Here is a 17009-nt window from a genome sequence, read left to right on the forward strand (position 1 = left end):
TTTGAAGAAGACCCCCCAAACCAGCACATAACCAGTAGAATAAAAAGGTGCTATTGTGTTTTTTTTTTTTTTTTTTTTTTTTAGCCCCATAATACTTGCCTAAATATTTATCAGATAAATATTTTCACCAACATGATGCAAAAAAAAATCCTTACATTTTTTAAGGATTTTTTAACCACTTAACAACTGGCCCATAGCCGAATGGCGGCTGCTTAACTCTGGGAGGACGTCATATGACATCCTCCCAGAATTCCCCTCTCGCACGCCCCCTGGGGCGCGCATCCGAACACATCCCTGACCGCCGGGTCCAGAGGACCTGGCGCATCATGGATCCCAGTAAATGGCCGCTAATCGCGGCCGTTTATCATGTGATCGCTCCGTCAAATGATGGAGGGATCACATGTAAACAAACCGGCATCATCTGATGATGCTGGTTCCTCTCCTCCCCTCCTGTGTACCGATCGGTACACTGTGAGCGGAGAGGGGGATGGATGGCTGCAGCGCTGTGGGCTGTATGTGTAGTGCCCACAGAGCTGCACAGTGACAACCAGCCATCCATGCTCAGTCATCCCTCACTACTCTGCAAATGCCCTGCAATGCTGTGCAATACTCTGCAATACCCCCACAATACTCTGCAATACCCCCACAATACTCTGCAATACCCCCACAATACTCTGCAATACCCCCGCAATACTCTGCAATACCCCCGCAATACTCTGCAATACCCCGCAGTACTCTGCAATACCCCGCAGTGCAATACCCCGCAATACTCTGCAATACTCGGTGATACCCAGCCATACCCAGTCATACTCTGCAATACCCCGCCATACCCTGCAATACCCAGCCATACTCGGCCATGTTCAGACATACTCGGCCTCTGTATGTGGCCAGGCTGTGGAAGTCTCACACATGTGGTATCGCTGTACTCAGGAGGAGTAGGAGAATCTATTTTGGGGTGTCATTTTTGGTATGTACATGTTATGTGTTAGAAATATTGTATAAATGGACAACTTTGTGTTAAAAAAAAAAAAAATGAATTTTAACCACTTCCCCGCCCGCCCTCTGTCATAAAATGTCCTTGATTTGTGCAGGGATATCTGAATGATGCCTGCAGCTACAGGCATCATTCAGATATCGGCTTTTTCAGCCGGCGATTCCCTACACCATAAGAACAATCATAGTGGCTGTTCCACTGCTTGATCATTCTTACGGGAGGTGAGAGGGGATGTCCCCCCCTCCCGCCGCCCTCCGGTGCTTCTACCGACTCACCGCTACGATCGAAGCCAGGATCTTTTTTTTTTTTTTTTTTTTTTAATTTCAGGCTTCCCAGCCTAGAGGGTGAGATGTGGGGTCTTATTGACCCCATATCTCACTGTAAAGAGGACCTGTCATGCCATATTCCTATTACAAGGGATGTTTACATTCCTTGTAATAGGAATAAAAGTGGTCAAAAAATTTGGTTTTTGGAAAAAAGCATCAAACTAAAATAAAGTAAAATGAACAATAAAAAAAAAAAAAAAAAAAAAAATGTTAAAGCGCTCCTGTCCCTGTGTGCTCGCATGCAGAAGCGAACACATACGTAAGTCCCGCCCACATATGAAAACGGTGTTCAAACCACACATGTGAGGTATCGCTGCGATCGGTAGAGCAAGAGCAATCATTTTGGCCCTAGACCTCCTCTGTAACTCAAAACATGTAACCAGTAAAAAATTTTAAAGCGTTGCCTATGGGGATTTTTGAGTAGCGAAGTTTGGCGCCATTCCACAAGCGCGTGCAATTTTGAAAGGTGACATGTTGGGTATCTATTTACTCTGCGTAACTTCATCTTTCACATTATGCAAAAACATTGGGCTAAATTTACTGTTTTGGTTTTTTTAAAGCACAAAAAAAAGCATTAAATTTGCTGCGCAAATACCGTGCGAGATAAAAAGTTGCAATGACCACCATTGTATTCTCTGGGGTCTTTGCTAAAAAAACATATATAATGTTTTGGGGTTCTATGTAATTTTCTAGCTAAAAAAAAGATGATTTTTACATGTAGGAGAGAAATGTCAGAATTGGCCTGGGAACTCCAGAACGCCTAAAGGTGCTCCGTGCATGTTGGGCCTCTGTATGTGGCCACGCTGTGTAAAAGTCTCACACATGTGGTATCACCATACTTGGGAGTAATAGCAGAATGTGTTTTGGGGTGTAATTTGTGGTATGCATATGTGGTGTGTGAGAAATAACCTGCTAATATGACAATTTTGTGAAAAAAAAGAAACAAACTTGATTTTGCAAAGAATTGTGGGAAAAAATTACAACTTCAAAAAACTCACCATGCAATTTTCAAATATTGGCACCATAGCTTTTGGACTCTATAACTTTCACAAAGACCAAATAATATCCACCGATTTGGGTTATTTTTACCAAAGATATGTAGCAGTATAAATTTTGGCCAAAGTATATGAAGAAAAATTACTAATTTGCAAAATTTTATAACAGAAATGAAGAAAAATGCATTTTTTTACAGATTTTTCGGTCTTTTTTCTTTTATAGCGCAAAAAATAAAGAACCCAGCGGTGATTAAATACCACCAAAAGAAAGCTCTATTTGTGTGAAAAAAAGGACAAAAATTTCATATAGCTACAGTGTTGCATGACTGAGTAATTGTCATTCAAAATGTGAGAGCACCAAAAGCTGAAAATTGGCCTGGTTATTAAGGGGGTTTAAGTGCCCAGTGGTCAAGTAGTAAATCCTTAAAAAATATTTGCACATAAAGCCATAATATAACTTGCTAAATTCCTACTAAGGCCTCACTCAATGGGGTGTGCTACATCGTACACTCATGGAGGGCTGTGTTTACCCACATGCGGATGCACAGGTGTTCTGAGCATCCCTGTGCAGGCAGTCCTATTCATGTCAACTGGGACGCAGAGGCTGCAAAGACAGATTTGACATCCATGCAGGTTTAGGTGCATGGCCCCAAATGCAGACCGTGTGAGTTCAGGGACCTACACCCACATGGATGTCACATTGGGAGCAATAGCTATCTCGATGCAGCAGCTGCATTCCAATTGATATGAACGAGACTGCCTGCATGGGATGCACAGAACACCTGTGCATCCCTGTGCAGCTAAACATGGCCTTGGGGTAGTATTCCCCACGTGAACAAAGCTTTTGGTCTTGTTTTAGACTTGCGGTTGGGGGCGAAATGTGCGGTTGAGCTGTGTTTTTGGCACCTGCCAAACGCCCCCGCCCCTAAACAGGAGCTCCAGTCCCCCCCCAAAAAAAATGTTTCTAACTGCTGACTTTTCATACAAGGAAAATTTACCTTATCCAGGGATCCAGTGATGTCAGTACTCGACCCGACTCTTCAATTAGCTTCAGGTGCTGGCATCTTCACTAAGGGAAACCCTACTGCGCATGAGTCGCGCATCACTTTGTGAATGGTCCCGCATTTTTTCTGTGCGCGTCTCAGAAGGAGGAGGGGCCAAAAAGCTTTGTAGATTGCCGCAGCAATCGTACCCAGAAGTAGGAGTGGGTACCCCAGAAGCCTCTGAAGCTCAGTTTAAATGTGGATTGGGCTTCTGAGGCAAGGGAGATTTAGACACGTTTCTAAATCTACCCTTATTTTATTTTATTTTTTTTTAGAACTTTTTTATTTTTAATTATTTTTTTGTGGGGGAGGGGGATACTTTGGAGAGACATCAGGGGTCTAAACAGACCTCTAATGTCCATTTTTTGAAACTGAGATAGGGACTAAAGACAGTCTCTTTCTCTGCAGCCTGAGCTGCACTGTGTATGAACGAATAAGAAGTCTGTAAAACTCCTATTCGTAAAGTGAAACATTGTTTCATTCACAAGCTGACACATAGTAAACACAGTTTACTATATTAGTATGGAACAGAGTCATGCTAAACACAAATATTAGATCTCGCAAAATGATAAAGTATAACATAAACGTCCCAATCATGTGATAAAACAGATTTTCATTTGAGCTCGCAGGCAACACTTCATACGTGGATATCAATCAAGGTTAAACTCGGTCATTAAATAGTCCCCTAAAGTGTGGGAAGAATGCCTGCTTACCATCAGTACTGTACCTCTTATATTACAAAAAAGTTGGCTGATTACCCCACAAGGGCCTTTAAGTGATGTTCCTGTAGACTCACAATGTAACTCAATGGACCTTTAAAGAATCCTTCTGCCGGGGGGGGGGGGGGGCTGTGATGTCAGGCTGCTAGGTGTCCTGTGTCCAATCGGCCTGGGTAACCAATATTTCCAGAAAGCAATCGGCTACTTCTCCTCTACTTCTAGGCACTTTTTCCCCTTCTCGTACTCAGATCCACTTAGTCATACAAAAGAAATCCTTTAAAAAGCGAAGCTGTAGAGAGAGCCTGGTAGTGGAGGGGATGGGGTGGAGAGGCTGGTTTGTATCCTGTGCGCTCAGCGGTTCTTTCTATGGATTCCTAAGGCTTTGCAGCTGCAGGATCCTCTCTTCTTGTGCACTGCTAGACTCAGCTGACTCCTGTGTTTAGGATGCAATGCTGCTGCTTTAAGGAACATGCTTTAAGTAAACAGGATCCATTAAACCTACTACAAACCTCAAATGAGTTGACTTCATTTTAAAAACCTAGGTTCCTATAGATCTCTGCTGGAGATTCAGATCACATTTTACAGTAGAATGTGCTAAATCCTATACCTACTACTTTGTTACTGATAAAATGTCAAAATGTTGAGGGAAAAAAATCTCTTGAAATAATTATAAAAAGAAAATTTTAGATGAGGAAAAAATCTTTAGGTTAAAATATCACCCCCTTATACTTTAGTCCTCACTCAATCCAGCACAGTGCTTGTCTGCAGTGGTTCTCTCCTTCTCCCCTCTCACAGACGTGGCTGAAAGCAGCAGGAGCCATTGGTTCCCTCTGTTATTCAAGTCGTGTTATGAGGGAGCAAGGGGCGGGGCCAAGCCTCGCTGTCTGTTTTAATAGACACAGGCAGCACAGTTGGGGATCAAGCAAGCAGGTGTGACACAATAAAAAGCGGCTTCCTCTTTTGCACACCCATAGGGAGGAGCACCAGTGGGGGACCCAAGAAGAGGTGGTTCAGGGCAGCATGTAAGCATAACCTGTTTTTTTTTTTTTTTTTTTTTTTTTTTTTTAATGTTGACTTTACAATTACTTTTATTTTATTTTTTTTTTTTATGTGACTCCTAAATTTTTTGTGTCTAATATAGATTTTCGGAGATTCACCACTAGAGGGATCTGTATTTTAATGCAGCCACACAGTATTCCTTCTTAACCACTTTTTCTGCTACAGGGCGGAAGCTGTGCACAGGATCACGTATATACAGTATATGTGATTCTGCATTTTCATCTGCAGGGAGCATGCCACTTCTGCTGTGATTCACAGCAGAAGTTGATCATCGGGTACCCACCAGTCATTGGTAAAACACAGACAGTTGAGATATTTCTATGTAAACAAGGCATATCTCCATTCTGACAGGGGTTAAGGTATTCTGTGTCTCTGCAAAGCAGGGACTAGAATCAATCTCCTCCCCTAGTGAAAGTAGCAAACTGTGTACACACAAACACTGGCTAGGCACACAGTTGACCCTTTGCTCGTTGTAGTGCATATTTTTAGCAATGATCACTGTATTAGTGTCACTGGCTCCCGCAGTGTGTCAAAAGTGTAAGTTATCGCAGTCCCACTATAAGTCACCGATCGCCGCTATTACTAGTTATATATATATATATAGATATAGATATATCTATATCTATATCTATAGATATAGATATAGATATATATATATATATATCTATATCTATATCTATAGATATAGATATATATATATCTCATTTTCCATAAATCCCATAGTTTGTATACGCTATAACGTTCACGTAAACCAAACTGTATATGCTTATTGGGATATTTTTTTTTTACCAAAAAGCCTCGGACTTGCATCCTGAGAAGGGCCAGTTAAGTACTCCCCTTAGATCACCCTGTCATTGCCGGGCACCATGTTTGGACACTTGGGAGATGGCAACCTAAGTGCTGTGGCACATGTACAGTTACCTGCAATAAAGGTGAAAGGCTTGCCTGTCTTGAACAATTCATCCCTATAGTTAAAACCTGCACATATGCATTATGGTGCCAGTTCCAAGAAGCTGGAAATGTTGCCTGGCTCCAGCAAACTTAACTGGTATAAGACTCAATTTGAGGTCATTACTTCTATTTACAAATAAATGCCTATCAACTTTTTATTGCCATCTGTCCGTTTTGTAAGTTGGAAGATAAAATATTTTCGGTGCCACTTAGCTAATAAAAGCACATCAGAATTTAAAGCGTCATTAAACTCGTAAGCAAACATTTTATTATATTGCATCTTACCAATTCTTAGATATGATAGCTATATTCAGGTTTTTTTTTGTTTTTTTTAAGGTTTTTTTTTTTTTTTAAGGTTTTTTTTTTCATTTTTACCTGGTGATCCTGCCAGTAAGTCTGTTTTTGTACAGAACAAGCTGCCCTGCAGATGTAGCCGTTACAAGGCTTAGAGAAACCATTTACTGATATTAGGGCTGCTTACAATGATCAGCTTTTATTGAAGTAAAACTTTTATCCCAAAAGGGAATAAAAAGAATTTGATACAACTGCTTAAGTAGTGTGTTGGCTGGGGTTTGGTTTCAATTTGTTAGTGTATCTAAATATGCTAGTCCATCTAACAATTCCCTCCCTCCCAGACTGCTGTCCAAAGAGGTCTTTGATTCTCTTTTATCCATAGTGTATTTTTCATTTACAGGTACTTATGTAGAGCTGTGAATTTATGCAGCCCTTCACATATATACAGTATCTCACAAAACTGAGTACACCCCTCACATATTTGTAAATATTTTTGTTATATCTTTTCATGTGACAACACTGAAGAAATGACACTTTGCTACAAGGTAAAGTAGTGTGTGTACAGCTTGTATAACAGTGTAAATTTTCTGTCCCCTCAAAATAACTCAACACACAGCCATTAATGTCTAAACCACTGGCAACAAAAGTGAGTACACCTCTAAGTGAAAATGACCAAATTGGGCCCAATTAGCCATTTTCCCTCCCCGGTGTCATGTGATTCGTTAGTATTACAAGGTCTCAGGTGTGAATGGGGAGCAGGTGTGTTAAATTTGGTGTTATCACTCACTATATCATACAGGTCACTGGAAGTTCAACATGGCACCTAATGGCAAAGAACTCTCTGAGGATTTGAAAAAAACAATTGTTGCTCTACATAAAGTTGGCCTAGGCTATAAGAAGATTGGCAGGCCTCTGAAACCGAGCTGCAGCACGGTGGCCAAGACCATACAGCGGTTTAACCACTTCCGGACCACCGCACGCAGATGTATGGCCCTAATTTGGGGACCTACACCATTCGTTTTCTAACACCCAAAAACAGCTTATTTTTAGATTCTCGTTAAAGTCATCGATCTGTACAAAATTACAGGAAACCAATTATAAAATACTAACAAGGTGGTATCATACACCGCATCTTTTGAATAAGTTCTACCCAAACACCTCAGATCGCTGTTGGAGATGCCAGATGGACAGAGGAACGTTCCAACGTATCTTTTGGTCCTGTCCCAAACTGAAACATTTCTGGACAGTGGTCCAGAGGGTCACTCAAAAAATCACGAAGCATGAGATACCTGACCCATCCGGCCTTCTTCATGTGTCTACCCTTTCTGCAAAACATTACCAAAAATCGATTGCGTCACCTGCTGAATGCTGCCAAATTCTGCATTCCCCCTCTTTAAAAGCAACAGGCGCCAACTATCGCGAGCTGGCTGCGCAAGGCGGCGGCATTAAAGATGGAAGGCCTGGTTTCCACAACACGGAATAGACAGGAAAAATACTGTAAGCAATGGAGACTTGAATATGTTCGTAGTGTCCGATGAGGGGCTGACCTTACTAGGATCATAAAACGCACCCTTCTGACCGCTGTGTTCGCCCAATCTTGAATTTGATGCCTCAACTGACGAAAGCCCTGACTCCCACATCCCCCACCCCCACAAGAAAAATATCTGCGGTTTTGGGCTGCCTACCATTTCATCCTGATAGGATTATATATAGTTACCAGTTTCATGTTTTGGCAGACAAGTGTATTAGACATATCAGTTACTTTCATCTATGTGAACTCATAATGCTTTTGTTAGATGCTTCTCTTGTTAGACATTTCACATGTTGGAGATATTATTCATGACTGAGATATTATTCATGACTGTATGGTATCAGTGTTATTTCAGGGCTGTGCCCTCCCGGGGCTTTAATAAAAATTTATATTTAAAAATAAAAAAATGCTCTATGAAGAGTGATTTGTTTGCGGTTTCAGGGTTTCCAGAGAGCCTCCCTTACATCAGAATCCCCAGAGTTCCTGTTTACACTGGGAAATCTAATGTAAACAATGCTCTGGACTCTGATGACCAAAGACCCCCTTATATGAAAGTTCCCCTTTACACCAGAGTCCCCAGCATTCCCTTTTATATCGGGGTTCCCCGAGTCCCCACTTACATCAAAGTCCCCCTTTATATACACTGTAAAGGGGGCTCTGACACAAAGGGGATCTCTGCAGACTGTGATGTAAGGGGGGCCTCTGGTTACCACAGAGTCCACTGAGATCCCACTTATATCAGAGTTCCCCTTTACCCCAGAGTCTGCAGAATTCCTCTTTAAGCCAGTATGCCAGACAATAAGTATTTCTATCAGGGGGTCAGGTCAGCCATAGCAGCCCCCTCACAGCACAGAGTCTTTTACTTTGTATAACCGACCCCCTTCCTTAGTATGTGAGAGTATTGCCCTCCCCTCCATGGGACTACAAATCCCAGCATAGGCTGGACTCCCATTTCTCAGCTGCTCCCTGGTGCCCCACAGCAAAAAGCCCTGGGGTGTCCTGGATGCCCAGGCACACCCTGTGCGCACGCTTATGGAAGTACTGTATGACATCTTCTTTACAACAGCATGGGGAGTGTAAGGGTTTGTTGAGGCACAGTCTCTTCTAACCCGCTTATTTGCTTTAGATTGCATCTGTAAATGCTGAGCATTGATACTTCCTAAATACGGTTTCTCCTATTGAATCAAAGCTGTGCTATTTATTTATTTTTATTCTTCTCAAACTCCGGAATGAATTTGGATTACTTGGATGAACAGTGATTTGGAAGTTTTGTTTCCCTACAGAAATATTGCATTTCTTTATTTACTCTATTGGCTTTGGAATGTGCAGTTATTTGCTTTCTCCTCTTTTTATGCTAATTGGACATGATGCTTGTATGAGTTTTAATTTCAGCCAAATGAGATTGAATAGTATAAAACACTCCTCTGATGTTGTATTTCTCTTTAGAATTCAGAGTTCCAGGGACTGACTTCAAGGTTCTGAAAAATGTTGCAGAACTTTTAAAACTTGTTTGGAAAGGCTAGTATATTCTTCTACAAGATAATCCTAAAGCTGTGTTTTCAAGAAAGTGTTTTCTTGATTCTTAATACAGGATAATTAATTCACTTTAAGTGTTGAGTTACATGCACAGTGCATTGCAAGTGCATTGCCTTGCTGAGCATACAAATCTTGGTGAAACTTGAAAAAGGGGAGAACACTAAAAAGCACTTTATTTATTTTTTACATGTTTGGTCGATTTTGAACACTTGAGTATTTCCAGTATTAAAATAGAAGGTCTAAGGGGGTACAATAGGGAGGCTGTAGGTACTGAAAAAAATGCATACTAAAAATCCATAGTCCATCTTGGGAGCAAACAAGGAGGGTGATTAGATTCCTACATATAGTGGGTCCATGGAGAACTAACATAAAAGGGCATTAGATTACAGCAGCAAAAAAAAAAAAATGTATCTGGAGATTTGGAAGAGTCAGAGAGCAATAGATGGTCCTTTTTTGAGTTAAGAATAGATATTTACATAGAACTTTTTTTTTTTTTTTTTAACGGTTTATTGTCCCTTTCACCCTGGACAGTATATTGCTATACAGTATCATATGTAATAAACCATTTACTGCATGCCAACAGCATTTTAATTTTCATAGCATAGTAACATGCTTTGTAATATAGATGTAGTGTCTGCATGCAGGGGTGTTGATGTTTGTGTCTAGGACAGCATGTATTCCAGGTGATATTTAGAAGTGCAAGACAAACTCAAAGCAAAGCTGTTTAGCTGTGTAGACTTATTTCCATAGAGCCGTAGGTGTTAATTTTTTTTTTTAGATTAATGTTTTTGCACTTCTGTAATCGCTGTACCTGTGAACATTATAATTCCATTATAGTAATGCAGATTGTATTGGTGTCTTCATTTTTTATTTTTTTGTATTACATCTCCAATCACAGTTGTGATATTTCTGAATATCTTCAGATAACATTGGGGACAGTATGTGCTGCCCTAGTTGCTATTTTCCCTCCTCACTCTTGGTCCCTGGTGGCCTCTTTCAGTGTGTATAAGCAACAAGGTGAACAGAGAGAAGGGGCTTGTATAATCTTAAATTTAGGGTGCGAGAAGGAAAGTTTCAACTTGAAATGGTTTAATAACCAGAGCGTGTGAAATGTAGCTGGCAAGACATTTTATTTTTTCCCTTTACTTTATGAGCGCCTGCTTGGGAGCCGAATCCTGCTCTGCTTTGTGTCCCTTGTGACGGCTATTATATCCTAATGGGAGCAGGTTTTTTTCTAATGACTCTGCTGTGTATAAATTCTTCTTCCAGCCAACAGACACTGTTGGGCCACATAAAAATGTTTGCCTTAATTTCCCTGCAAAAAAGAATCTCAGAAACCAGACCAGGCTTGTAACGGATTTTTTAAAGGTTGTGGAACCCAATAAAATTACCAGCCTCGCACAGCATGCGTCTGCTTCCTTTTGGAGTTATTGGGAGGTGTAGGTGAGATATTCAGGAGGCTGACAGTGAGCGTTGGAGGGAAGTGAAAACCCACCAGGGGGAGACTGGTTTTAATGAGACTAATTTGCATTACATGGCAAGCTTTATGCAGACAAGCTTCATAACATTAGCACTTTTCAGACTGTTAGAGGTGTGAGGCCTGAAAGGTTGTCGCATTTTCTGGCAAATCGGATAAAGGTACGCAGCTTAAAAATGTATTGCAGTTTTAAGTGTGGTGTAAAAAAAGTTTTTATCTATTGTGTGGATGTTAAATTTGGCCATCTGTTTTTTGTCATTCTGTTGTACAGTTTAACAAAAAGAAGGAAGGGGAAAGGTTTGGGACTTTAAATGGGGTATACATATGATATGTGCCTCCATCCCTGATTCAAATGAATAATAGAAAGGAAGTTGGCACTTTGTATGAGTCAAGGGGCAGCTAAACAAGACAAAATATATATAGTGACTAAATTACTTTATTCACATAAAGGGTATAGAATCACACTCAGTATACAGTACATTAAAAGCCACTACAAAATGTAAATGTTAAAAGAAGTAAAGTTCATAGACCTATATGAAAATTACATATAAAAACATATTCAGATAGTTCATGTATATACAACCTTAAAACCAAAATAGCAGCACATTGCAGTTAACAATGTATGGAGTGTGTACTCCATGTAAGAGAATAGCAAATAATAAGGGGTTGATAATTACAAAGATGAATAACTAAAACAAGGTTGCATCCTATCTACGCGTTTCGTGTAAAGACACTTCATCAGGAATGGATGCATCCGTTAGTCTGTAAAACAAATAAATATAGATACCGGTAAGTTCTGGTAAGAACTCCAGTATCAAGGAAAGGTAATGGAATTTGTTAGTCTCGTTACTTACACGGGGCGAACGCCCAAACACACTCCCCAGAAAGTTAGGTTCTCCTTATGGTGTGGGTGGTAACGCATGGTAAGGCTCCAAGGGAGTCTGTGAAAAGAAAGGGGGGTGTGCTATACAGAGCTTGCGTATAATAATGATGGTGTGAACCAAGTGAAGACCAAATCCAGTGAGTAGATTTAAGTAACAGGAGTAAAAGAGAACAAGATTATACCAATAGGAACCAAAGGACCATACCCAAGTGAATGAGGCTATGGTACAAAGTGTGTAAGACAGTCATATCAATATGAACCCCAGAATACGTGAAGAAACAAAAAATTGTACGGATTAGTATAGCTTAGAATTTTTTTTTTTTTTTTCACTAGGCAAGAATGCTCTTCTAAAATTCACATCTCTGCAGTGAAATTATGAAAATGAAGGCACACTATGAGCTAAGTCCAGCAAGGTGCATGGCACTTCCTGGGCTTAGCTCTATTTATATCTGACAGCTCTATAGAAGACCGCTATCCCTGTAGTTTTAGGAGAGTGATGCTGATCCTTCTGAGCTATGCATCTTGAACAATAGAGTCGCTGCAAGGGAGTTAAAGGGTAGCTCCACTTTAGTGGGGAAAAGGTAAAAAAAAATAATATAGCGTATACAATTGCAACGCCAGTCATAATGTAATTGAATGTTATTAAAAATTACCTTTCCTTTTCAATCTGCAGTTCTGTAATTTTCTGTAAAATGCAATATGGCTACCTGGAGGTTTTCTGTACACAGAATGTGTACAGAACGCCCCCCAGAAAAACAATATTTACTGCTTGTGTGATAGGGCAGATTTTTGGGAAAATCAGTGATCCAAAGATACAAGTCAGATTTCAGGCATCCCTGCAACAAAAATGTAATTTTTGGTGAGATACTCCCCAATAGCAAATCACGTAGGTGATTTGTGCAGGTAGGAATCTGCAATAAAGTTTGTTAAAATCCTTGTAATGTACATAATTACCCGGGGGGGGAGTTTTTGTTTTTTTCTTAACAAAAGTGGAGTTACTCTTTAAGGATTGGTAAGCTGCACGGTAGCTTTAATGTAGCTTCATTACATTAAAGTGGATGTAAACCCGATTCATGAAATTTGACCTGAGTACATATATCTGTAGTGTTTACTCCTCTCTACAAAGCCCCAAGTCCCGTGTCTTTCAGCTGCTTCGTTCTTCTGACAGGAAATAAAAGCAGCTGGAAATTTGTGTCAGTGGTATAAATAGATAAGCAGAGAGCTTGTCTTATCACAGCACAGCCCTGTATCTTTGTTCCTCTGCCTGGGGGGAGGGTGTCAGCTGATTGGAGGAAAGGCACCCCCCCCCCCTCCAAGACTTCACTCCCAGTGCTGGAACAGGAAGTAAAAATTCTAATGCGATGTGTAAAGAATATAGAAAGTTGAAGACCGCAGATATACATGTAAAACTGTAGGGAGATTTTGTTTAATCCATATGTATCTTCTAAGGCTGTTCAGTTCACTGAGTATATGTGAGGGTTTACAACCACTTTAATGAAAATGTCTTATGTGCCAAGTGGTAAGAGCTAGATTTTCTCAATTTTTTTTGATTAATACTATATGATAGGGTTGTATATGTAATAGTGGTAGAAATAAATATATGAAATTGTTTAATTCTTTTGCAGCTATTTTAAATGTGGACGATTCTGTGGTGGATCTAGAGACATTGGAAGCCTTGTATGAAAATGTAAGTGGTTTGTGTGTAATTGCATTTATATATATATACTATTAGACATATTTGGCTTGTTTCAAATAATATCTTTTTAAAACAGTTTTATTAGCTGGAGCATTCTTCCAAGAAACCTTTAAAATGTGTCATTTTAACAGAGTACCAGTGAAATTCCTCTTCACCAATCATTTTTAGTTTTAGGCGGTCTGTTAAAATTTTTCTTGAAGCAATAGAACAAGGTAGAGGAGAAGCAGTGCCATCATAATCTCCAGAATGGCTGAATATGATATGCAGAAGGGCTGCCATTGGGCCCAGCATCCAAAAGACACTGCCCATCACTGTAGTAGCCTTATCTATTTACAGCTTCAACAGCGGCTGATCAGTTATCAAGTATGCATACTACATTGGGCCAAGCTGGCCCAATGTAAGTATGCAAAATATATCATCCTAGGAGTTCATCTTTGAGAGTAAGATGACTATTGAATAAAGCCATAATTCTATTGTCCCTTCACAGCGTGCACAAAAAGAGGAGTTGCAAACCATCAGCAAGCACTATGAGACTTCCACGGCAGAAGATGTAAAATTATTGGACAAGCCTGAACAGTAAGATTGTATACCAAAATCCAAGCAGATGCTTTGATTTTTTTTTGATTTATTATAAAATTCAAGCAAACATACAGTAAATATACTTTGTTTTTGTTTTTTTTCCTAGATTCCTTTATGAGCTTTCTCAAATCCCTAATTTTACAGAGAGGTCGAAGTGCATAATTTTCCAATCAGTCTTTGCAGAGGGGATTGGCTCAGTGCGGCGAAAAATAGACATAGTCATCAGGGCATGCAATGTAAGTGGTTAGATATGCAAAGCATAAATGCCACACTATAGTAGTTTAGAAGCCAACAATCTAGTTATTATAGGTACCGTATATACTCGAGTATAGGCCGACACGAATATAAGCCGATGCACCTAATTTTATCACAAAAACCGGGAAATTATATTGACTCAAGTATAAGCCTAGGGTGGGAAAATGCAGCAGCTACTGGGTAAACAATGCCCATTTGCAGTCTAATTGTGCCCATCTGTAGTCTCACTGTGCCCATCTGCAGCCGTACCCTTTATTACTAAAACAGCGTGTGTCTCCCGCTGTGTTATGCAGTCTATTCGACCGTCCATTGTAACAAAGCCCCGCCTCCTCCTTGTCTCTGATAGACGGAACGCTGATACAGTTTCCAAGCATTGTATCAGTGTTCCTCTAGCACGGACGAGGAGGAGGCGGGGCTTTGTTACAATAGATGGCCAAACAGACTGCATAACACAGCGGGAGACGCACTCTGTTTTAGTAATGAAAAGTATGGCTCACTCGAGTATAAGCCGGGGGGGGGGGGGGGGGTTTCAGCCAAAAAAATGGGCTGAAAAACTCTGCTTATACTCTAGTATATACGGTCTGTGCATTTTTAAAGCCTGAATGGAAAACCTAGAGCTACAGTACATGTGCAGTTGTTTTTGCAGTGATTACATATTGCTAATGATATTCCATATGGCAGAAGTGACTTAATCAACACTTCTCAATAGGATTGGTAATTCTACAACAGGGTCCCCAGTTTTCACCTCTTTTCATTACTAAAAAAAAAATACAGCAAAAATAAGTTTGAGTACAACCATCTTCTATATTGTGATGATTCTGGATTGATATGAATGACATGGAGTGGAAAACGGGTTAGACGGGCATCTGCTGTGCTGTTGAATTCTGAAACCTGGGTGCACACAGCAGTTGCATGTTCTGTGGCTTGTTCATATATTAAGTTCCTGTAAAGGGCTAGAAATTTAGAGCAGTGGCATGTGTGTTAAAGTGGAAATTATATTCTAGGGAGTCTCGCAAATGGAGAGTGTGAAGGATATCATGGGTCTTATTCTCGCATTTGGAAACTATATGAATGGAGGTAACCGAACACGCGGGCAAGCAGATGGATTTGGGCTAGAAATCCTTCCTAAGCTTAAAGATGTTAAGAGCAGGGTAAGTACACTAGGCTTTATTTTTGCAAGTTAAAATTAAGGTGATTGAAAAGAAATTGTTTTAAACAAATAAAAAAAAGTTATACTTGATCTTTACAATGGTTTTGCACAGAGCGTCCCTAAACCTCCTCCTGGGGTCCTCCGCAGGCACTCTTGGCTCCTCCTCTCCTTAGAGTGCCCCTATAGCAAGCCGTTTGCTATGGGGGCACTCATGCAGGCTCGATCCTGAGCCAGGCTGTGTGCGTCTATAGAAGCACACAGTGTGGCTTGACCCCGCTCCCTCCTCACATGATTTGACTGATAGCAACCAATGTCTCTCACTACTCTCATCGAAGCCTGTAAAAGGGGAGAGCGAAGACAAGCTGCTGCAGATGGGACAGTGCTGGATCAAGAGAAGACAGGGGTGAGGAAGAGACTGGGGGAACTACTATTGAAAGGTTTTTGTTACCTACAGTCCAGGACAAAAAGTGGTTTAATCGTAGACCCCGAGTTATATGCATCCACCTTCAGATGATTGGACACTAGCGAATAGAATTGTGCCCATATAACCCCCCCCCCCCCGCCCTTTCAGAAATCTTCAGTTTGTCTTTCTGGGTTTTTTTTGTTAGGTAATGGAGGATGTGTCTACTGGGAGCAGTTTTTTTCTTTTTTTTTTTAAGTAGGGCTGTTACTGATTAAAATTTTCATGTTCGATTTTTTTTTTTTTTAATCGACTAATTTCGATTAATTATAACGTACAAACAGATCCAACTATTTTTAGCTGATGTCATGCGTAGCTCCTCCCCTGTACGCGTTACGTTCAATCAGAACTTCCTCAGCGGGGCGGGGCACGGTGTCACCCTACAGTCTATTTAAATAGCACTGTTGTGCATCAGGGGGACCGATGGAGAGCAAGAGACATCCATCACTTGCTGAGACAGCAAAGTGTCAGCTCTTTGGAAAAAAAGTGCCATCATCATAAATGTTTCTTGATTGCTGGATAACCAATCAATGTCAATTCATCGTCAAACTGACTTACAGCCAGGAAAGCCCTCAGATATGTTGATTTTCATAGCCAAGTCCAGGATTTACATAGATGTTTATCTGAATACTTTGACCAGTGAGATCAATCAAATCATTAGGATCTGTCTTCCTCAATTTATGATTTCATGGACATTGACGTCACCGGACTCCTCCCCACTTCCCTTCGTTAGCAGACGGAGGCGCTTGGGGAAGGGGGAGGAGTTCGGTGATGGATGTCGGTGTCCGTGAAGTCACCGGATCTCCGACGGAATTCCCTGAAGACCCAGAAGCCGGCGGAGAGGTGAGTACCGATCAAAAGAATTAATGATTAATCGAGGAATTAATCATTAATTTCCCCAGCCCTATTTTTAAGGTTATGTTTTTCTAATTCTAACTGGAAGACTCCTCACTGATCTTTGCACTGAAAATCCCTTCTAATTCCAGCTGAACCAACACTGCACAGAGGATGCAGGGCTGGCCTGTAACTTTGCCCCTGGCACTGGACCCTGCATTTGGCAA

At 40.7% G+C, this 17009-nt stretch overlaps 1 protein-coding gene across 4 annotated transcripts in view; it reads left to right on the top strand.

The window, feature by feature from the left end:
- FMN1 (formin 1) overlaps positions 1 to 17009 on the top strand; it is a 482430-nt gene that overhangs the window by 393027 nt on the left and 72394 nt on the right. For all 4 annotated transcript variants that reach the window (XM_073609885.1, XM_073609886.1, XM_073609887.1 and 1 more), the window contains 4 exons: positions 13434 to 13495; positions 13992 to 14080; positions 14190 to 14319; positions 15343 to 15489. In XM_073609885.1, coding sequence (XP_073465986.1) covers positions 13434 to 13495; positions 13992 to 14080; positions 14190 to 14319; positions 15343 to 15489 — 428 coding nt within the window. The remainder of the gene's footprint in view (positions 1 to 13433; positions 13496 to 13991; positions 14081 to 14189; positions 14320 to 15342; positions 15490 to 17009) is intronic.

The sequence above is a fragment of the Aquarana catesbeiana genome, linkage group LG13 (genome assembly GCF_042186555.1).
Source record: "Aquarana catesbeiana isolate 2022-GZ linkage group LG13, ASM4218655v1, whole genome shotgun sequence".
Classification (NCBI taxonomy): domain Eukaryota; kingdom Metazoa; phylum Chordata; class Amphibia; order Anura; family Ranidae; genus Aquarana; species Aquarana catesbeiana.